Here is a 22,401-nt window from a genome sequence, read left to right on the forward strand (position 1 = left end):
GGGGTCCCTCAGCCTCTGAGTGTCTGCACCGCCATGGGGAAGGGAAGCATGGTAAAAGCACCTTCCCTCTTCAGGGGGTGGGTGAGGATTACATGTGAGCATGTGTTTGGGGTGCTCAGCATGGTGCCAGGCACCTGTTAAGGACACACGCAGTGCTCGTCCCTTCTATTAGCTGTGTCTGTGCAGCTCCCTGCATTGCGTTGCAGTGGCCTGTTTATGTAGCCACACAAAACCGTCTTCACTGTGGTCTTCTGGTTCACCCACTTTTGTTGCTCTGGCACCTAGGAGTCACTTGACGAATGTGAAATGAAAGCCATTGGGTAACATAATGAGGTGGACACTCCCCAAATACAAATCACTTTTATAATGAAAGGTGACATTAGATGATGCTAAACTTGGAATCAAAATCTCACTGCCTGGTATAGTATTAGTGACTGAGGGCTGTCACAACCACAAAGTGTGTGGCTTAGAGCAACAGAAATGCATCATCTCACAGATGTGGAGGCCAGAAGTCTGAGCCCGATGTGTCAGCAGGGCCATGCTCCCTCTGAGACTCTGGGTAGATCCTTCCTGGCCTCCTCTGAGCCTCTGGTGGGGGTTGTCCATCCTTGGCGTCCTTCACCTTCCACCTGCATTGCTCCAGTCTCTGCCTGTATTGTTGCATGATGCTCCTCCTCTGTATCTCTGTGTCAGAATTTCCCTCCTCTGAGGACACATCCAGTTCCACTGGATTAGGGACCACCCTGATGACTTCCTCTGGACTCAGTTACGTCTGGGGTATGGGGTGGGAGGTTAGGACTTCAACATTCCTGTTTGGGGGACATATTTCGGTTTGTCATATATGCCTCTGTTTCAGACACTGCTAGGTTTTCATTTAGATTTTCAAAACTACAAAGAAAGATCCTTGGAGATGATGGCTTATTGCCACACTTTCTGGAGGAAAACTGCGTGACGTGGACAGCAGCTAGACTCCGTAGCAGGTGTGAAGCTAGATTCTATGACAGGTCCATCATGAAGGGCCTGCCACGTGCCAGGCACGGTGCTACGTCCCCGGGGTGGAAGCAAAGATGAAGAAGTTGAGTTTGGCCTTGGAAGGAGTTGTCAGGGTCTTTGGGCATTCAGCGGCTCCCCACTCTGGAAAGGCGAGCGACTCTAATAGAGGACCTGGGTGAGAAGAAAAGCCCACCTTGATAGCTCTGATTCTGGCTTAGCAGTGGCCTTGGTAGGAGACCTCTGGGGTTCCTTCCCCTGCTGTGTTTCTGGGGATTGCCATCACATATGCCTTTAGGGAAGGCTTGGAGGGTCAAGGGTTTGCACTGAAATGCTGGCAAAGACCTGCTTCCCCTGCTGACAGCTTTTGAGGAGGCTGCTGGGCAAACCCAGGTAGGATTCCAAGAAAGGAGTGCTGCTCAGGCCAGGACGCAGCATGTTTCATTCCTTGGGCATAGACTGAAGGCCCTGGGTCAGCTTGGAAACATGCAGATGGAGGGAGGAGCCGCTGTCTGAGCCCAGAAGCACAGAAAGCAGAGCCAGTTCATGCCTGGACAGTTCAAGATCTTGCTCCCTAGCCAGCTTGTTGCCCCCAAGTCTCACTGTACATCCCAGGACATGGCTTTATTTGTTGTAGTTCTGATGGTTGGAATTTTGGGAGTACAGTTTGTTTTAATTTTTCTTGGGGTTAAACTGAGTCTTCCAGAAAGTCCCTTCACACCTTGATGCAGTAGTAAGGGTCTCTTTCAGAGATCTGCTTTGTTAACGAGATCGATGACTCTTTTTCACTCCATAACAACTCAGACAGACCTGGTTCTTAAACCTCTCATCTTGGAGGGAGAGGAGAAGGGGGGTCAAAGCCCAGAGTGTGCCCGTGATCGGCCCTGTGCACTGTCTGTATCCAGGGGTCCAAGCATGAGGGGCATGATGCACTGCTGGGATCTACTTCTTGAGGAGCTTCTGGGAGGTTTTTAGTTAGACACCCAGCTCTCGTAGACATTCTTTCACTCTCTTTCACCTCTGCTTTTTCTCTTCCCTGGTTCAGCCATACATTTGAAGACCTACCCCTTGCCCCTCAGATGGCTCAGTGGCTGGTTGGGGAGACAGACATGCCAGGCAGTGACAACAGAGTGCCAGCCTGGCTGCGATAGCAGCATCCTTCAGGACAGGGCAGGAGGGGAGTAAAGGCAGAGAGCGGGTCCCCGGAGGTCAAGACACCTGCCCTGGTCTGCAGCGATGAGACTGGGTTTACCAGGCTGAACCAAGTTGGGAAAAGATACACTGACAAAAGGAACAGCATGTGCCGAAGGCAGGCAGGCAGAGGCGTGAGAGTTTGCCTTTTGGTTTCCCCAGAGGGTAGTTTCCAGGGCTCTCCAGGGAATAAGGGGGAACGTGGGGTGGGAAGAGTGGGAAACGGGGCACAGAGCTTTCAGGGAAAAAGTTGGAACTTCGTGGCAGGGACTGGAGGCAGGAGGGTGCTGTGGTCAGATTTGCATTTTAGAAATAAAACTATGGCCCCCTGCCCTTGGCCCTGATGGGGTCCTGCTCTAGTCCCCACCCGGGCCTTTCAGGCCCTGATCTTTGGGGCCGGGTTAGCACACACCCATGTCTCTGGGCTGGCCCTGTGGCACCTTCAGGTCGGGGTGTGCAGGCCCTCCCTGGGCCTGGGCCGGGGTTGAGTGGGGCCGCTGTGGCCTGCATGCGGGCAGCTCCCCGAGAAAGCTGCAGCCACAGACTCCCAGCTAGCTGCAGGAGACCTGCAAGCTGACGCAATCCCCGTCCTTTTCCGTCCAACAGAGCTTTTGTCCTTGTTGTTGTTGGCGGGGAGCATTCATCCCCGGGGGGAGGCTGGAAGCTTTGCCAGCTCCCTTCTCATCAGGAGATTGCGATGGCGATATGATGAAAAATCCTCCGGTCTCCACAGCAACATCCCCGCTTATCCTCACAATGTCCCGAACAGTCTTTGCTTAATTGGAAGAGGTTCAGGAGCGCACCGTCAAGACAGAATCATTGGCAGAGAGTTCCTGGAAGTGGACCGCGTCACCTTCTTAACTTAATTGGATAATTCATTTTAAATGGGGCGTGCAATCACGACAGGAGAGTGTTCGTGTTAATACGTATCTGAGATGGCCTGCCTGGGCCAAGATGCCTGGCCCCGGCTGAGTTCGCCAACTCCCCAAAATACATTTTACGAAGATAAAGTGATGTATTATTCTCTGTCGGAGTGGAGAAGGAACAAAAGTCCAGCCAGCCTTTGCATCCTGGAAATTTCTAGAAGACTTTTGTTGGTTGTGAAAGTCTGCGGGAGACCCATCCATCCTGGGCTCTGTTCAGAAGCTTTTTGTACTTCGACGCTGCCTCCCGGTGCCCAGCCCTGGATCTGAGGGTGAAGGGTCTGGTGTGTTTGTTAGGTGTCTTTTTTTTCCCTTTCTGTCATGTCAGCTGCTCATACGATCTGGAGTACAACAGATGGCAACTGCACCTTTGCTTGGGGGCCGAGGGGAACCAGGGCCTTCCTGGAAGCTGCCTAGTGACCTGGGGGTAGCTGACTGCCTCGTGAAGGGCTTCCAGGTCTGGTCGCAGGGCCCCGGGACTTAGCAGCTGGCGTTGGCGGGGCCAGGCTGGAGGGGGGCACGGCGTGTCGCTCGGGGGGGTGCTGACTATCTTGCACATGCTTACATTTTGCTAGCTTTGCGGTGTTACTCAGTGTTCCCCCAAATAGGGCAGTTGCTAAGAAACACCCAGAGTCTTGGGAGTACCTTCAGCACTGTGTGGATGGGGCTGCTGGGCTCGGCCCTCAGCTGCCAAAGCTCCGGCGGCCTAGCCAAAGGCACTTACGTCAGGCTGTTGCCCAAGCCCACACTGGTTGCCGGCATGAGTGTTCCTGCTTCTGGGCAGCTTCTAGCTGCGGGAAAATTCAGCGGTTGTGTAGACAAACTGACAAAACCCGACATTCGCATCATGCCGCCCACCACCCACCTACCAGCCCAGCTGCTCCTCTGGGCGGCCTCCTCCTCCCCCACCTCCTGCCTGGGCTCTCACAACCCTTTACCTCCGCTCCTACCCCCCACTTTGTGACAGAAGGAGAGGAAGCTCACTTGTAGGGAGGATTCGTCTTGGGCCAGCGCCGTGCTAGATATTTTTACATTTATTGACTCATTTTCTGACACGTGAAACGCCTGTCGTCATAGCTGCTGATGGGCCCATAGTAGAGGTTGGATACGGGGGTTCAGGGAGGTTCAGTAGCGGGTCCAGGACGGAGCCCCCGGGAAGCAGCAAGCTTTCTGACCCCGAGGCCTGTGCTCAGGGTCGTGAAGGGGGACCGATCGCCCAGCTACAGATCCCCCATTCCTAATATTGCTGATTATCACCCTAAGGGCAGGCAGAGAGAGGAGACCAACCCCGGGTGTTCAAAATGACAACAGAAGAACTGCTGGCGGCCTGCTCCGAGCCCAGTGGGCCTCTGGCAGCCCCAGAAGCGCCCACCCCCTTCCCACAGGCCCGGGCCCGGCACCCCTCCGCTCCTGCAGCCTCCTGGAGAGACTCCAAAGCCCCTGCCACGGTCTGGGCCCGGCAGCCGGCGCCCTCCTGGCGTCTCCTCACACCTCGGCCTCCCCTGGGCGCTCCCCCCTTCCCCGCTTGGCCTGCCCCCGTGTGCGAGCGCCGCGGGTCGAGGGCCCGTCCTCCTTACCGTTCCCAGTTCCGCGCACCCCCTGGCATGCAGTGGTGCCAAATGAATGAGGGGTGGCCCCGGGATGGACAAGCATGAACCCGGCTGATGAGCTTCTCTGCGGCATGGAAGGAAGTCGGTCCTCTGGGAGCGTCAGCGCTGCGGGGGACCCCAGAAGGACCCCGCGTGTCTGGCTTCAGCAAGTGAGGACCGAAGGGGGGCAGGTGGATTTTCAGGAAAACCGGTGGCAGATGCGGGGTGAGAGGGTGCCGGCGGCCCTGCCCAAGGCTCGCCCGCCCCCTGCCCGCCCCCTGCCCGCAGGGCACGCGCCAAGCAGGCGTGGGGAACAGGTTTGCACCCAGAGGCCTCTCGTAAAAATACCCTCGAGTGTTGAAAGGGAGCCGGCAGGGAGAGCAGAGCCTCAGTCCAGAGGAGCAGCCAGGGCCCAGAGAGGGCGAGGAATGCTGGGGTCCCCGGTTGGGGGCCACGGGCTCCCGGGCCTGCAGGCCTTGGGGATGGCGCGGTTGCCCCGGCGTGGGCTGGGAGCCCTCGGGGGCGCCGGGCGCGGAAGGCAGGGGGGTTCCCACTGCGGCAGCGGTGCCGGGGAATAAAGCGATGGCAACACAGACCACAAAGAAACCTCCCCCGGGAGGCAGCCAATTCCAAGGCCGAGTTGGAGCTCTTTACTGGCAGCACGTTATTCTTAGAAGTTGGAAGCGGGGTGTGGGCGTGTGCGTGTGCAAGAGTGCACGGTGCAAACTTCAGCTTCAGACGGAGGACGCCCGGCTTCACCTGCTGGGCGCCGCGGCTGTGGCTGCGCGGGTGGCCAAGCCGCCGCCTCGCTGCCCGCTCCCCGACACAGGAGCCAGTCGCCCCCTAGGGCTGCCGAACCGGCACCACAAGCCGGCGGCTCAGCAACAGCAGCTCTCCTCTCCCGGTCCCGGAGGCCAGGAGTCCAAAGTCCGGGCGTCCGCTGGGCCATGCTCCCTTTGAAGGCTCTCGGGGAGCATGTCCCTCTCCCTGCCTTCCCCGGCAGCCCCCGCTGTCGCTTCCCTCCTCCTGTGCCCTCTTCCCTTTCTTCTGGTCGTGAGGACTCTGGGCATCGGATTCCATGCCCACCCGAACTCTGTGATGATTCCATCCCGACATCCTTAACTGACCACATGTGCCAAGATGCCGTTTCTAAATAAAGTCATCTTCTGAGCCTCTGGGAGGAAATGAATTTGGGGACGGGGGTGCATACTGTACAACTCACTACAGGCAGGGGACAGACAGTCCCAGGGAGAGGCGGCTCCAGTTGACGGGGGTGGGAGGTCCTTTCAAAGCTGCTTCTTAGGGTGGCAGGTGCGAGGTGGGCCTGCCCACAACAGGTTTGTAGCAGAGCTCAGTGTGGCCCCAGGGGCTCCACGTCCCCTTGGGTTTGATGGCAGGGAATGAGAGGGCACAGATATCGGCAGCAGTCCCATGTTTCCAGGACAGGGGCCGGATTCACTTCCTTTTCTGTTCCTCAGAGCCTAGCAAGGAGCCTTCCATACGAGAGCGTCTGAAATGTTGTTGAAAGAATGCTTGCTTGTTGCAGAGGAGGGACTGGGAGCATGACTCCTACAGTGAGTACTTGTTCTAACTTTGGAGAGAGGACAGTCAGGTTTTGTGTCAGGAAAGAGTGAGTCAGACTAGTGGTCTGGACGGGAACCCAAAATGAGGAGCCGAAGCAAGGGTGTTGGCTGGGAACCGTGGCCCGGAGACTCGCCTCTGCTACTTACTAGTTTGTGAACTAAGCCTGGCACTTCATCCCTCATCTGTAAAATGGGTATCAGAGTGTTGTAGGGATTACGTGGGCTAACCTGTAAGCCCTCGGGAAGCTAGAAAGCGAGGCACCCATAGAGGGAATTGAGATTATTTGAGGGGTGCCTGACTGGCTCAGTCAGTGGAACGTGCAGCTCTCGATCTCAGGGTCATAAGTTCAAGCCCCATGCTGGGTGTAGAGATTGCTTAAAATATGCAATCTTTTTTTTTTTTTTAAGAAAGAATTTAGATTATTGGAAGGCAGACCGTAAGGAGCAGACAGTGGTATAATGGGGATGCCATGTAATTAGATCATTGCTGGCTAAGTGGCATTGCCCTGGGTGAGAGGTCATGTTTTGAGGATCTATATGAATACGGCACTGACATATATTGATTTTTTGGGGAAAAAAAGTTACCCCGTGCAGCATTTTTGTTCCGCTTTTAGAGATGAGCAAACCAAGGCCTGTAGAAGCTCAATACCCTTCCCAAGGTCAGAGGAAGGAGAGAAACTGGGATGCGAACCTAGGTCAGTTCACACAGTGCTGGTTCCGTTTAACATCTGGCCCATTCAGGCTCAGGCCTGTGGACACTCAGAGATGCTGTGTAGTGCTCCCCGTGCTCCCCTAGGAGCACGTCCGTGGCTCAGCGGGGGCCATGAGCAGGCTGTGTATGTGGCTGCCAGTTCCTGCTGTTTGCCAGTCACCCTTATCTCCCGAATGTCACCCACTTCAAGGTGGGCTCTTGATGTGTGGTCTGCTGCAGCGGGTCCGCCCCGGGCCCCTGGAGCCTCGTGCAGGGTGACCCAGCAAACCCGGCACCTCCTCTGCCCTGAGGGTGGACAGAGGCAGTTCTGTTTCCAGCCACGGAATAGACCTGAGGGAAGGCCCGTCTCCTCGGGGGAGCTGGAGATGGTTCCTGAGCAAGGACCTTGCTTCCTGAGCACAAAGCTGGTTTTCCCGGGCTCTCTGCAGTTGGCCCACGATGGCTCTGGAATGTGGAGCCTGTCGTCCCGGCCACTGGACTCAAACAGCAGCCTGTGCACCAACTGCAGCTGCTTCTGGGCGGGCGGGGGGTGGGGAAGTGGGGTGGGGGGTGACAGCACTCCCCTCCTGGCTCTCTCCAGAGAACTGGTTTAAGCCTCGGCTTCACCAGTTACAAGCTGCGGGGTTTTGGGCTAGTGAGCTTTTTAGAGCCTGCTTCTTTTTTGAAAAGAGGGAGAAAAGTGGGGCAGGGGGCTTATTTTGACAACCAGTGCATATTAAATGCACGCTATTTAATGTGAAGATGCAGACAGTGAAAAGAAATATTACCAATCACTGGCAATCCTACCACCTTTAAGTTTTATTATACATCTTTGGAGATTAACTTTTTCTTCTTTTATTTAATATATATTATATATATTATACATATATAGTTATTCTGCTAAAATAACAGAAGCATTCCATGAGTACAGGTGATGTTCTTTTTAAGGCATGGGGCAATGTTAGCGATATATTGTCCTCTAAAATAGCTACGTGATCTTCCACTGTAAGGCCCTCCCGTTATGTAACCAACCCCGTGGGACAGGAAATTAGATCTAACCTCCCCATCAGCAGCCTTGACTTCTTCATCTTTAGAATGGGTTCCCAGAGCTCATCTTGCCTGCAGGTGGCTGTGCAAGCATAGCACACTGTAGGCGCTCAGAAACGTTGGCTTCTTTCCTTGGCCCCTTCTGGCCACAGGTTCCTTTCACGTTAGGGTCTCTACTGTGGTGAGACAAATGTGCTCAAAGCAGGTCCATCCTTCCTCCCCTGCCTGGGGATCTCGGTGACAGGAGCCCAGGGCCAGCAGCCTGCGTTGCCTGCTTCCCTCCTGCCCTGCGAGGCCAGGGGGAGTGGAGGGGATCAGCTGGGGGTCTGGGTAGTGTCCCCTGCACCTGCCGCCTTCCTGCCAAAGCCACTGTGGCCTTCTGGGCGGGACACCCAGATTTCATGTCTGCTGCCCCCGGGGCTGGTCCCCCACTCACCGAGCCCTGAATTAATCGGAGTGTGCGAGGTGTCCTTCGAGGCACATGGCAGGCATTGCCATGCGAGGCGTGATATACTGAACGCCTGGTGTCTATTTTTTGTCTGAACCCAACTAAATAAAACATCATGTTTCCCCTGTTGGTCGAGATATATAAACCAGATGTGATTCTGTCTGCCATACGCCCCAGCCTGGTACCCAGGACTGTGGACACAGAAGGGGAGATACGCACAGTCTCTAGGAGGTTTGATGTTGACTACTCATTTGTCCCTGGAGTGGCTAGAGGGTGGATTTTTTTTAAAGATTTTATTTATTCATGAGAGACACACAGAGAGAGGCAGACATGGAGGCAGAGGGAGAAGCAGGCTCCCTGTGGGGACCCTGATGCGGGACTCGATCCCAGGAAGGGATCACGGCCTGAGCTGAAAGCAGATGCTCAGCCACTGAGCCACCCAGGCGCCCCTAGAGAGTGGATTTTGTGTGTGGTTTTGTTTTTGCTTAGATGGGATGATAAAAGTAGTAGCAGCAGCAGTAGTAGTAGTAGTAATAATAATAATAATAATAATAATAATAATACTGTTGTGTATTGTGGGCTCGTCATGTGTGGCTGTCTCAGGTATGCTGCTGTAAGCTTTATATGGATTACCTCATTCAATCCCATGAGGCAGGTGGTAGACCAGTCCCCATTTCATAGATGGGGAAACTGAGGCACGTGGCCGCCCAGAGATAGGAGTGGCAGTGGAACTCAGGCAGTTGGCTCTAGAACCACCCCTCCTAATCCCAGTGGCAGCCTTCGTGACAGAGTCAAGTGGGTATTTATGGAAGGGTCTGCACCACCCTGTCCTCTGCAGCCCTGCGCTGCCCCTGCCGCGGCCGCTGGGTGGGGAATGGGTTGGGCCGTGAGGAAGGCGCTCCTCCACCACCTTTCCTGACGTTTCTCAGTTCTGAGAACCTGAGACCGGAGGGCAGGAGTCCTGCAGTCCCTGGAAGGCCTCACGTGGGGGGAAGGCGAGGGCGCCTATCCAGCCGGCCGGGGCTCCTGCCGGGCCCGGGAGCAGCCTGCGGAGAGCCGGCAGCTGCGGTAAGAAGCCTGAGCGCTGGGAAGTCCAGTGCGTGACCTTACCTCAAAATTGGGGTGCCAGGGCAGAGCCAAGGCACGCAGCACCGATTTTGCGGAGTCCGTGTGCGGACAAGGGAAATCCAGGCTGTTAAGCCCTCCCGGGAGGAGGGGGTTGTAGGCTTCTGCCTCTGGCCGTCGGGCCGTCCGGGGTTTCCGGCTTGGCAGCGCCAACAAGGGAGCGCACGCAGTTATGCCCCGGGACGCATTCAGGTGGAGCCGCGCCGGCCTGGGGCCAGGAGGACGGCGTCTCCGGCCGAGCCTCGGCTCTCCCGCATGGGTCGGGGCTCTTCACGGTGAGGGTCCTGCAGACACGCAGCTCGCCTGGGGTACCCAGACAACGTGGGCACCCAGGAGGTAAATGGCGTTCCCCGAGCAGCCCTCCGTTGCCCGGCCCTGCGGGTCGAGGGCTCCTGTACCCAGGAGACCCGCTCCGGGTGCACCGCTCCGTGGCGGCAGTAACAGGGGCCCCATGTTTCTGCCCCGCGGCCCGAGAAGGAGCCGGGTGTGTGCACACAGCTGTACGCACACCTGCGGGCACCCCTGTTTTCACCGGTAAAGCCTGCAACCTGTCCGGGTAACCGGCAGCCCTGAGTGGGGGGAGAGGTGCCCCCCCGGCCCTTGGGCCCCTGCGATCCCCGGGCGCCAGCCTGGAGGTGGCAGCGTGGGCCCCAGCTGAGGTGTCGCCGGGTTCCTCCCTCGGGAGCCCCCGTCCCTGCTGCCGGGACCCTTGGCGAGGTGTCCCAGGAGGCCGCCCTGGGAGTGACACACTCGTGGTGGGACAGGACGAATAGGGAGACCGAGCCCGCATGTGGAGGGAGGCAGACGTGCGCAGCTGTTGTCAGAAGCCTCGCTGGCGAAGTCCCTGAGCTCGAGGACGCACGCAGCAGGGGTCAGGCCACCAGGTGACCGGAAGCGACACACCGTTGCGGGGCTGGGAGGAAGGGGTGAAGACGCGGACTTTCTGTAAATGCTTGGTCGCCTTTCATGGAGAGAGCCTGGCCCGACGCTCGTGTGCCTGGGCGGCCCCTCCATCCCGGCGGGGCCCTGGGACCAGGCTGCCCGTGCCAGCTTGTGGCCGCAGGGGACGTGCGCCCTCCGCGCCTCAGTCTGCCTGGCTCCCAGGCGCCGATCGTGCTAGTTCCCGCCTCTCAGAGCATTAAGTGAGGGAACGGTGGTCGGGTTCTTGGGCCACAGCCTGAGCCGTGACACGTGCTCAGCAGCTACTACCTGGGTGTCCTCCGCGAGCCCCCGGAGGGGCAGACCTGGGAGGGAACCTGCCTTCAGGGACACAGAGACCGGGGTCTGCCTGGCACCTTGTACCCCCTCTATGCCTAGCCTCGGTCCCGGGGGGTCCAGCTTGTCCAGGGAGCCACATCTGCCCCATTTCTCCTGCTGGACCACACCAGCAGGGCCCGGCCCGGTTCTTTCCAAAGGCTCCTTCCTCCTCGCGGTCAGCTCCCGGAGTCCTCTCCATCCCCGGCCCTGGGACCTGTCCCCAGAAAGCCCTGCCAGGCCCCCCGGCCGAAGCCGAGCGCGAGGTCCGTGGCCGAGGCCCCGGTGTACCCCGAGGAGGCTTGCGGCCTCACCACCCGCGCCCTCCACTGAGGCCCGCAAGCACGTCGGGTAGACCCTGAGAGCCTTCTGCAAAGTGCAATAAGGGAAAGATGAACACTGAATGATTTCTCTTATGTGTGGGATCTAGAAAAGCAGAAATCTGGGGCACCTGGGACGCGGACTTTCGCGGTTGAGCGGCTGCCTTCAGCCCAGGGTGTGATCCCGGGGTTCCGGGATCGAGTCCCGCCTTGGGCTCCCCGCGAGGAGCCTGCTTCTCCCTCTGCCTGTGTCTCTGCCTCTTTCTGTGTGTCTCTCATGAATAAAGAAGTAAAATCTTAAGAAATAAATAAAAAAGCAAAACTCCTACAGAGAGGATAGAGTGGTGGTTGCGGGGGGCTGAGGGGCAGGGAAATGAGGAGGTGCTGGCCGAAGGTAGGAACTTCCAGCCACAGAATGAGTCCGTCCTGGAGAGGCGAGGCATGGACAGTGACTGTGTTAACGATACCGTACTGTGCACTCGTCAGCTGCCGAGAGAGTAGACCGTAAATGGGGCCGCCACCGCCGCCGCCAAATCATAATTACATGAGGTGATAATCTTATGGTGGTAAATATTTCACAGTGTACACATGCATCAAATCTTCATATTGTACATCTTAAACTAATGATGTTTTGTTTTAAATATTTTATTTATTCATGAGAGACACACAGAGAGAAGCAGAGAGACAGGCAGAGGGAGAAACAGGCTCCCCATGGGGAGCCCGAGGCAGGACTCGATCCCAAGACCCTGGGATCATGTCGAGCCAAAGGCAGACGCTCAATCACTGAGCCACCCAGGCGGCCCAAACTTCACGATGTTATATGTTAATTATCTCAGTAAAGCTGGGGGAGGAAGAAGATTCCTCATGTTCTTTTTTTTTTTTTTTTTTTTTTAAACAGCTTCATTGAGGTATAATTCACAGACCATCCCATTGACTCATGGGAGGTACACAATTAGTGGCTTTGAGTATATTTCCAGAGTGGTGCATCCAAAACCACAGTAAATTTTAGGACATTTTCCTACCCTTCCTCCCAAACCCTTACTTTTTAGTGTCATCCTCCCATAGCACCTCCAAATCCTAGGAAATGACTCTTTTGTCTCTATAGGTTTGTCTATTCTGGACATTTTATAGAAATGGAATCAGTCACGTACATGGCCTTTCTTTCACTTAACACAAGGCATTCAAGTTGCATCCACGCAGTTGCATGTGTCTGTATGTCCTTCCTTTTTATGGCTGGATGATAGCCTATGGTTTGAATATACCATATTTTGTTCATCTGTCAGTTGATAGTCATGTGAGTTCTTCCTCGTGTTCTTTTTTTTTTTTTTTTTAAGATTTTATTTATTTACTTATTTGAGAGAGCGAGAGCACACAGGTGAGCCAGGGGAGGAGTGGAGGGAGAGGGAGAGGCAGAGTCCAAGTGGAGTGTGGAGCCTGATGCGAGGCTTGATCTCACGGCCCTGAGATCATGACCTGAGCAGAAATCCACTGCTCAAGGCACCCAGGCGCCCCTTCTTTATGTGAACACATCAAAGCCCTGCTCTTTGAGACTACTTTTCAATTCCCAGTCACTTTTTCAGGAGGGAGGGGCCTTTTTGTTATTTTTATCACAGCCCCAAATTACTCCTTGGTTTGCTTATGCATATAGCCCCTGCTTGGACATTATATTCTGAATACCCAAAATAAAATTAAAGGTTAAAATTAGAGGTTTTAAAAGAAACTTTATGGGGTCTTTGGCTCAGGTCATGATCCCAGGGTCCTGGGATCCCACTCAGCAGGGAGCCTGCTTCTCCCTCTCCCTCTGCCTGCTGCTCCTCCTGCCTGTGCTCTCTCTCTGTCAAATAAATAAAATCTTTAAAAAGAAAAGAAACTTTACAAGAAGTGCCTGGAGAAATGATTGAGACCATACAGTTTCACTTTTCTTCTGTGTATTTATTTTTCAATTTTTACTTATTTACAAATTTATAAAAATTAAAAACTTGTACTTTTTATAAATTTATAATAATGAATTTTATCATTTACTTCTTAATTATTTATTGATCTAATCATTCAGTCCGTTTTGATAGATGTCCAAACTGGCTGAAGACAAAATAAGGTTTTTACCTAGAGAGAGAAATATTAACGAAAACCAGAAATATGACTAAGACCCTGCCCTGAGTGGGGCGGCACCAGTGACCCTTTATTTAGCCCTGTTGTGCCAGGAGTGGACTTCCCCCAGGCCTGTTGTCTATCCACGCCCGGTGGGTGCCCACAGAGGCTGCCAAGGAGGCTGAGGTGGAACTCCTGAGTTTCTCAGATTCCTCTGAAGGTTTGTAAGCGGTTTTTGGCTTTGCTAGTGATGAGTGTGCAGTTGTGGTCAGGTGGGGGTAAATGGCACTCAGTGGGTTAAATCGCGGGCCCCAGCACCAGGATGCCGGGCCCTACAACTGTTCAGTGTTGCACCTAACGTGCTCAGGGGTGGGAGCCTCCCATGGGCTGGTGCTGAGCGAAGGTTCTCCAGGATTTGCAGTACTGGGATTTCTGGTGCTGGATGGGGACGTCGTGTGTCTCTCCTGAGGGACTCCTGCTCAGAAACCTCAGGGGCATAGTAACCGTGCCCTCCCCTCCTGACTGCTGGGTAAAGTCACCTCTGGGATTTGATGATCTGTTTAAGGAGGAAGCATGCACGTGGGCATGCTGTAAGGTAACAAGGGGGAGGTAAAAACATAATATACTTAGGTTTATGAGCCGAACCACGATCACAAAAGGAACATCAAAATTTAATTACATTTAGCCTCTGTGGTATATTGGAGAGTTGCTAAGAGAGTCGTAGAGCCTAAAAGTACTCATCACAAGGGGGAAAATGTTAAACTAGGCGCGGTGACGGATGTTAACTCGACTTGTGATCTTACGCGGAACGCCTGAAAACTGATGCGGTGTGACGTGTCAGTTGCGTTTCCATTTTGAAATTTCACCCCAACTAAGGGGTTCTTCGGCACTCTCCACCTAAATTTTTTGTGGAAATCTGAAAAAGCTTCAGAATGAGAACATCTTGGTGGTTCTTGATGCTCAGTCCCCATCTCTGAGCTTGCTGAGCTCAGGTGGTAGGTGATGTCCCCCACCCTCCAGGACGGGTGAGTATGAGAACAGGTCAGAGCTGGCGCACAACACCTGGTATGCAGTAAGTGCCCAACAGGGGTTCTAAAGTTCTCCCCTAAATGACTTTTTTTGTTTTTGTTTTTCTTTACACTGATACCCAGGTCTGTTTGCAAGGAAACATCCCAAGTCCCTTCCCCATAGGATGGCGCCGCCACTACCTCCTTTGTACCCCACAAACATCTGATAGATACTTGCTGATGTTCCGATGAAACCAACCTCAGGGACAGTTGACAGTCTTTCATACGAAGTCCATTCTCCCAAAGGGGTTCGGAAACTTTTGCAGTGATTAGTGGTGTTCATTTCTGTCCTACCGTGTGAGGGCTGGGGCCATAGCCTGAAGAGCCAGAGTTCGATACCAGCAACCAAAAATCCTGCAGGAGTGATGTAAATCTTAAAAGGAGACAAGTTGTTTTTCCCTCCAGTGGCTTTCTTGGCAGAAAATTAAAAAGGGGGAGAAAAGGTTTCACGACTTAAGAAAACATTGTGGTGGCTGCTGATAATAACTTAACATTTCTGTGACGCGGCCCAGCTTCCAGAATGCTTTCCCGTTATTATTTCGTGGAACCCTCACAGGTCCCAGAGGCAGGTCAAGGCCTCAGCACCACGGGGCGGCTGAGCCAGGGCGGCCTGTGTCACGCACCTGCCACGCGGCTTCCCGGCCTTAGTCAAGCGCTCTCAGCTGATTTTTCTTAAGTTTTCAGAGGGAGTCTCCTAATCTAGCGTGGAGGCGGCCGTGGTACCTTCCCTTTCGGATTGGTCGCCGTGCAGATGATGTGAGATGATGCAGGGCACGGCCGGCCACGTGGTATGGGCACGGCGAAGGGTGACCGCTCGGCGTTGGTTATTAGGCGCGATGACCCTACGTCACTGATGACGACGGAGATGCATCATCGGCGCCACCGGCAGGGCTGCCAGGCCAGGCTGAGGCCTTCTCCCGCGGCTCCTGCCAGTGGATGCTGCCCCCATCCCCTGGCGACAAGTGTGTCCCCCCTCCCTGCTGCACTCATCTTTTCACTGTCTCCTCTTCTGTTCACAGAACATCATCAAAAAGGTGATTGGACAGAAGTTTGTGTACAAGTTTGTCTCTTTCCCGGAGATCCTGAAAATGGACCCCCACGCGGTGGAGATCAGCCGGGAGAGCCTTCTGCTGCAGGACAGCGACTGCAAGGCGCCCTCCGAGGGCCGGGAGGCCCCCAGACATGGGCTGTCAGCCCTCAAGAGCACAAGCCGCAACGAATACATCCACTCAGGCCTGTACTCATCCTTCACCATTAATTCCCTGCAGAACCCACCCGAATCCTTCAAGGCCATCAAGACGGAAAAGCTGGAGGAGCCGCCGGAAGACAGCCCTCCCGTGGAAGAAGTGAGGACTGTCATCAGGTTTGTGACCAATAAAACCGACAAGCACAGCAGCAGGCCCGTGGTGCCCCTGCCCTCCACCTCGGAGGCCTTCCTGGCCTCGCCGGCCTCAGCCAAGGTCTCCTCCTTAATGTTGCCAAATGCCGCCAGCATTTCATCCGCCTCGCCCTCCTCGTCTCGGTCCCCGTCCCTGTCCCCCAGCTCGCCCCTCCCTGCTGAACACAGAAGCCTCTTCCTGGAGGCCGCCTGCCATGACTCCGATTCCCTAGAGCCCTTGAACCTGTCATCGGGCTCCAAGACCAGGTCTCCATCTCTTCCCCCAAAGGCCAAAAAACCCAAAGGCTTGGAAATCTCCGCACCCCCGCTGGTGCTGTCTGGCACCGACATCGGCTCTATCGCCCTCAACAGCCCAGCTCTCCCCTCGGGATCCCTCACCCCAGCCTTCTTCACCGCACAGGTAAGAGCCGGCCCTGCATGGGGGAGGCGCCCTGACTCGGTGGCAGAGCAGAAAGGCAGGAAAGAGCACGCAAAGCCACCTCCTCTGTCCTGCAGAATGTCATCTCAGGGCCCGCAGGCCAAAGTCACGGTGTGACTGTGAAGGGAAATTACTTTTCCATCCCCAGACCAGGGCGTCCACAGGAGAAAAGGTTCAGGGTAGTGGCTACGGTGCGACGCCTCACTGGTTTCCTGCTTCTAGTGGCTGAAAGCGACCATGCGCCCTGGCCATCGAAGCAGGTGCAAACAGTAGTTTCCCAGGGAAGGTCGAGCAGGCCAAGTGACATTTCATGAAGGCATTTGGGCTTTAGGACTGATTGATTGATTTTTTTTTAGAGGGGGTGAGAGAGGGAGATGGAGGGGCAGAGAGATAATCTTAAGCAGGCTTCACGCCGAGCGCTGAGCCTGACGTGCGGCTCGATCTCACGACCCTGAGCCGAGATCAAGAGGCGGACGCTTAACCAACCCAGCTGCCCAGGCGTCCCTGGGCTCAAGGGAATGTTTATGACGGGGTCCTCTCTGGGGCACTTGAGGAGTGGCCCTTAGCTTCTGCTAAGGAGGTCGAGGTTGATCCTGCCACTGCCGCCGGCGGCGTGGGTCTGCGCTGCCCTGCAGTCTCCGGCAAGAAAGGGAAGGCTCCCCCCCCCAGCCCCGCGGGCTCCCCAGGAAGAGCGGCGCTACCCTGAGAAAACCCGGGTCCGCGTAGGGAGAGGAGAGCAGGCTGGCCCGCGGGATTAGAGATTCTCCAGGGTTACGAGCGCCCACGAGAAGGCGGCCTTTCCCTCCAAGGCGACGGGAAGCCGCTGCTCCGGGGCGGGCGCTGGCGGGCGGACTCCCGTCCCTGCGGGTGCTGGCTCGGGCCGCGGCCCGGGGCGTGGGGCCGTGGATGCTCGTCCTCGGAGCCGCTGCCCTGCGCTGTTAACGTCGGGGTGATGCTGGGGCCGAGAGGCGGGGGCTCCTGCCGTGACCGTCCTGAGGGCCGCGGCATCGTAGGGGTTCCCGCCTGCCGGTCGCTCGCGCCCCTTTGGTTACTCTTCACGCGGGCCACCAGGTCCACGCGGTTATGGCCCCCTGAGGTCCACGAGGCGCTGAGGCGGGGCAGCTCGGGCACACAGCTAACAGCGGTAGAGGCAAATCTGAACCCAGCTCGTCTGTTCCAGAATCCATGCTCTTCAGTAAAATGTCCTTGGCAGGAAAACACCTGGCTGTCCTGATCGCAGCCGTCCGTGGAGTCGGCCCAACAAGCGAGGGCAGCTCTTGGCCGTTCTCCCCTCCGTGGCTGCTCCCAAACTGTGGCCCAAAGAGCCCGCGTCCATCAGGCTTGTGAGCTGGTGGTACTGAGGGAGCCGCCCCGGCCGGGAGGGCTTCGGGCTCAGGTACCGGCCCGAACGGGCATGGAGGGGTTTCTCAGGCATCATCTGATCAAACAAAACCATCCTGTGACTGGGGGCCGCTCAAGAAGTGGCTCAGAGGGATCCCTGGGTGGCGCAGCGGTTTGGCGCCTGCCTTTGGCCCAGGGCACGATCCTGGAAACCCCGGATCGAATCCCACGTCAGGCTCCCGGTGCATGGAGCCTGCTTCTCCCTCTGCCTGTGTCTCTGCCTCTCTCTCTCTCTCTCTCTATGTGACTATCATAAATAAATAAAATTAAAAAAAAAATTTTTAAAGAAGTGGCTCAGAAACAGCGGTTCCTGAAGCAGCTGAGAGAAGCAACTGGAGAAGTGGGCCAGGGTGGGCCATCTGAGGATCTCCCTCCCGCGGCCTCCTTTGTGTTTACTGGTCAGGTTTAGGGAGGCCTCAAGCCAGACCGGGGCCAACTCTGATTCCCGTGTCTGCCTTCTGGGTGCGGGTAGCCTGTTTCACCATCTCTGAACCCATGCCAGTGCTGTGGTCTCAGGCGAGCAGCTCAGGCCGGCCCTGGGGTTTTGAACCTGCACTCGAGGAATTTCGGGTGGCTGTGCGCAGTGGGACTGAGGGTGGTGTGGCTGGGCTGAGGGGAGCAGGGACCTGGACATGAGGTGGGGAGAGAGTGCGGGTATAACCTCAGGAGACGGGCCTAAAACAGAGGAGGGGAGAGCATAGGAAAGCTGGATGCTTTAATGGAGGGCTTGGGCCTTGGGCAGACCGTAGAGCCATGGTCCTCAGCCCTGAATGGTCCAGGGCTTCCCAAGGAGAGAGAGGCTAAGGGTTAAAATCGATGATTTTACTTGAATTTGGCCAGCTCCAGAAGCCTCCAGAGATAGTTGCCTTTTGTTTGAGGATTTGTTTCTAACCCCAAAACAGCACTGTCATGGGTTCTGTTGGCGTCCACGAGAGACTAAGATTTGTGATGTCTGTTGGTACAACAAAATATTAAACTGACATCCTGATTTCCTCTTTTATTTTCTAAAGCCTGAGAAAGACTTAACTACTATCTCAAATTACCAAATCAATCTGCAAGTACTTCTGGTTGAGCTGCTCATGCACATCCTTTTTAGTCAGTAAATGGTTACTATGTTCATTTGTTCATTGGGAAGATAACTGTTAACCACCTCCTGTTTGCTAGTGATTGTGGGGTATACAGAGGCGGGCAAGATAGTTCCTGCTCTCATGAGCTTATAGCTTGCTGTCCAGTAGGTGAGGAATGTGGGGAATATAACTTGGGGGGGGGGGATGTGAAATTGCAGAGGTCCCTGAAAACTAGATAAGGAACTCAGACTTGATAGGAAACTAATAGCTTGCTGGGGTTTTAAATCAAGAAAAACAAAAATTTTTACTAATATCTTTCAACAGGTAATTATCAAGTAGTATTTACAAATCATTGCAAGAATTTCAGAAGTCCATACAGTGCCTATTTTCAAGACCATAGGACCTAGCCAAGAAAAGGCATACAGACACCCAGGAGCACAGGGCAAGAGTCAAACACATAGTGCAGAGAAGCTCACATCAGGAACAGAAGAGGGCAAAGATCATTTAGTTCATGAAAACTGAGCACATATTACATGTAAGCTGCTGTGCTTGGAGCTGGGGATACGGACATGAGTTAGTCTCTGATCATTAGGAGCTCATAACTTGCCTTAAATTGTTTAATATGCTATCCCAAATCAGTACAAAAGAAATACAAAGGAGGAAGGCATTAATTTTGCTGGGGCTGGGAAAGGATGTTGAGAGGGCTTCATGGGAGGCATGTTCACACTTGGGTCAGGTGTTGACGGATCAGTAGCAGTCCATCTGGCACATAGGGTGAGCAGGGCATTGTAGGCAGAGGAGCAGCTTGAGCCAAGCTACAAAGATGTGAAATAGCTTAGTATATTAGGGGCAGGACAGTAATTCAGTGAGGGGTGGGGAGGATAAATTCCAAAGGTGAAAGGGTCGGAGATGGGGCTGAATGACATAGAGTTCTTTTAGAAATCAACCTGATGACGGAGATTGGGGTGAGGTGAGGCTGGAACCAGTCAGGATACTGTTATATTCCAGATGAAAGACAAAGAGGATCTAGATCTGAGGTGGTGGCAGTGGGAGGTGGTCCCAGGAGACAGACTGAGAGACACAGGACCTGGTGACTGAACCAAGTGTGAAGGTGGTAGGGGAGAGCCGGGAGCTGAATATGAGGAGCTTGGGAGGAAGAATAAGCTCCTGGTGAAAGGTTGGTTACAAGTTCATTTTGGGCCATGTCGAGTTCGAGAAGCCTGTAGGACATGAAGGAGCAAACATCCAGCTAGAGCTGTGGCTAAGGAGTTTGGGACTGGAGATAAAGTTAGGGAGTCACTAACATGGAAGCGTGCTTAAAATCATGGAAATGGATGAGATCACCTATGGAACAGGTCTAGCCCAGGGAAGTATGGGCTAGGTGGGCAGGGAAGTTCTGGAATGAGTGCTAAAGAACTTGTAGGTTGGAAACCTATAGTGTTCAGGACCTAGAAGCAAAGTAGGAGGGTTCATAGAGAGAAATTAAGCAGCATATGATGTCAGGTTATCGGGGAACCTAGAATTGTGGCTAAGGAATTTTTCCCCCGGAAACTGAAAGAATTTCAAGAAACATAGTATCTTAGGGTGGCTGATTTGGTGGCGGTGCTCAGAACAGATTGGAAGAGAGACCAGAGGTATGTGGGCTGGTTTAGGTGGCATTTATTGAATGCCATTTCTAAGGTGATAAGGCCGTGAATGTAGCAGGAATGGAAAGAGAGGGGGGCATAAGAGAGTCAGTTCCAAGAAGGATCCACAGGCCGTGTCCAGAGGTGGTAGCAAGTGGGAAGGCATTCTGCATCTCAGGGACTAGGATGCTGGGTCGGAGACAGGGCTGTGAGTCCAGGGATCATGTCTTGTTTGATCATTGTATTTCTGGCACCTGATACCATGCACTCAGCCAGTATTTCTCGAGTGGACAAACAGGTGGTATTGTTGATAGAAATGGAGGGGTCGTAAGAAACCCTAGATTTGGAAAGAAAGGGAGAAGTTCCAGTTTGAACATGTGGGGCATTCCAAGTGGACACGTCCAACAGGTGACATGTGAGGGAATGTACCTAGAGCCCCAGCTTGCTTCAACTCATCACGTATTTAGAAACTTGATACTGTAGGAGGAATAAAGATGAGCAAGGTACCTTAAAGGTGACAGAAAGAGGTATAATAAGAATATGCAAATTACCATGCTAGGAGGCAGAAAATGTGAAGGAAAAAAGTGGTTATAAAGTGTGATAAAGATTTAGGAAGAAGAGAAATGTCATATTTTGAGAGAAAAGCAGAGGAGTCTCCTTTGAGGAGGTCAAGTTTTGATGGGCAGAGGTAGGCAGAGGAGGGAGGAGGAGGGGGTCTGAGGGCCTGGCCGAGGCAGAGGGCCATGAACCAGGGCACTCGGAGGGGCATGTCTGGGCAATGCCAGCTCACCAGGTTTAGCTCAAACAGGCAGCTTTGTAGGCAACTCTGTATTGTGTGGAAGATCTGAGTTGAAAGGGATGAAATGAGATCCTGGTCGGAAGGTCTTTCCCCTTGAACATCACTGTCCTTTGCCTCGGGTCCTAGGGCATCTCCTTTCCCTGCAGCTGATGATCAGGAACTCCCGGTCTGCCGTTCAAAACGGCCTATTTGCTAAAATATTTTTTGGTGAAGGCAGAGGAAGCATGCATTTTGCTTGTGGCTTCTTTCTTTAGCCTCCAGCCCTTAGGCTCAGCCCCCCTTGCCTGACTCTAGGAGCTTGCGGAAAGAGGCCCTGAAAACACACTTTACTGCGGACTACCCAGGGTGGGCATGAATAGGGACATTCCTTAACAGAGCAACCAAATAGTTTTCTTTACAGCCACAGGATCTTCAGGGAGAACAGAGACGGGAGGGAGGAGAGCGAATGAAATCACTTCACAGTATTTATTTGCATATATTATAAAAGATATTCCAAATGTATTAAACATGCAAAACAGAGGACTACTGTATTCTGAGTACATCCTGTATCCCTTAGAAACAGATGTGCAAACATCTCACATCCAGACCTGGGTACATATTTTAGACTAAAATAAAAATTCTACACTTCATGTATTGCTCACAGGATGAAAAAGGAGGGAATGTTTATTTATGGCCATGAATAAGAGAAAGATGTTTTGTAGTCTAGAAGACTTAGGTCTCTTTTTTTTTTTTTTTTTTTTTTAAGACTTAGGTCTCTTAAGAGCTTTGGGACCTCCCCGTTGGCAGGTAAAGTGGGAGACCCTGAACACCCTGGTTTTTGAATGTTAATGTGGCGTGCTGTGGTTAGAATCTGATTCCGGAGTAATGTGCAAACACGGTAGTTCTCTCATGACCTGGGCTTGTGGACTTGAGCCTAATATGAACGAGAGGAGCCTTGACGGTACCGACTGACCTGACTGGTCTCAGAATGCTGAGTACTTCTGGGTTAGACATTGAGGATTTCTCCCATGAACACATGAGATTCACTAAGGAGGCCGGGTACACTTGTAATGAACACTTCTGGAGCATTTGCTCTGTGCCGGGCACGTATGAAGAGCTTATTTCATCTTCCCAGCAATCCTGTATCGTAGGTGTCTTTTTCCTCCCCATTTTTTAGCTTTGGAAACCGAGGGATAGAGAGGTTACGCAGGTCAGGAGTGGTGGTCCTGAGGTCGGAACCCTGACAGAGCCCGTGCTGAACCATTAGGTCGTAGTCATCAGCCCAGATGGCCCGGTATCTTTGTGAAACTGCCTTGGATTAGAAGTGGGAAGCTTATCCAAAACATGTATTTATCCTAGTAACCCCACAGGTCATTTCATGTGTAGGAAATGCTGTG

The 22,401-nt window shown here is 53.9% G+C and overlaps 2 protein-coding genes across 4 annotated transcripts in view; one reads left to right on the forward strand and one right to left on the reverse strand.

Moving 5' to 3' along the window:
- Positions 1-22,401, forward strand: part of ELK3 (ETS transcription factor ELK3) — a 64,367-nt gene that overhangs the window by 32,549 nt on the left and 9,417 nt on the right. For 2 of the 3 annotated variants that reach the window (XM_035699176.2, XM_025438779.3), the window contains exon 3: positions 15,336-16,115. In XM_035699176.2, coding sequence (XP_035555069.1) covers positions 15,336-16,115 — 780 coding nt within the window. The remainder of the gene's footprint in view (positions 1-15,335; positions 16,116-22,401) is intronic. The other variant, XM_049093945.1, reaches the window with a different exon arrangement.
- Positions 21,719-22,401, reverse strand: part of CDK17 (cyclin dependent kinase 17) — a 126,833-nt gene continuing 126,150 nt past the window's right edge. The window contains exon 18 of the mRNA XM_049093944.1: positions 21,719-22,316. The gene's annotated coding sequence lies outside the window, so the exon portion shown is untranslated. The remainder of the gene's footprint in view (positions 22,317-22,401) is intronic.

This window comes from Canis lupus, chromosome 15 (genome assembly GCF_003254725.2).
Source record: "Canis lupus dingo isolate Sandy chromosome 15, ASM325472v2, whole genome shotgun sequence".
NCBI classification, from domain to species: Eukaryota; Metazoa; Chordata; class Mammalia; order Carnivora; family Canidae; genus Canis; species Canis lupus.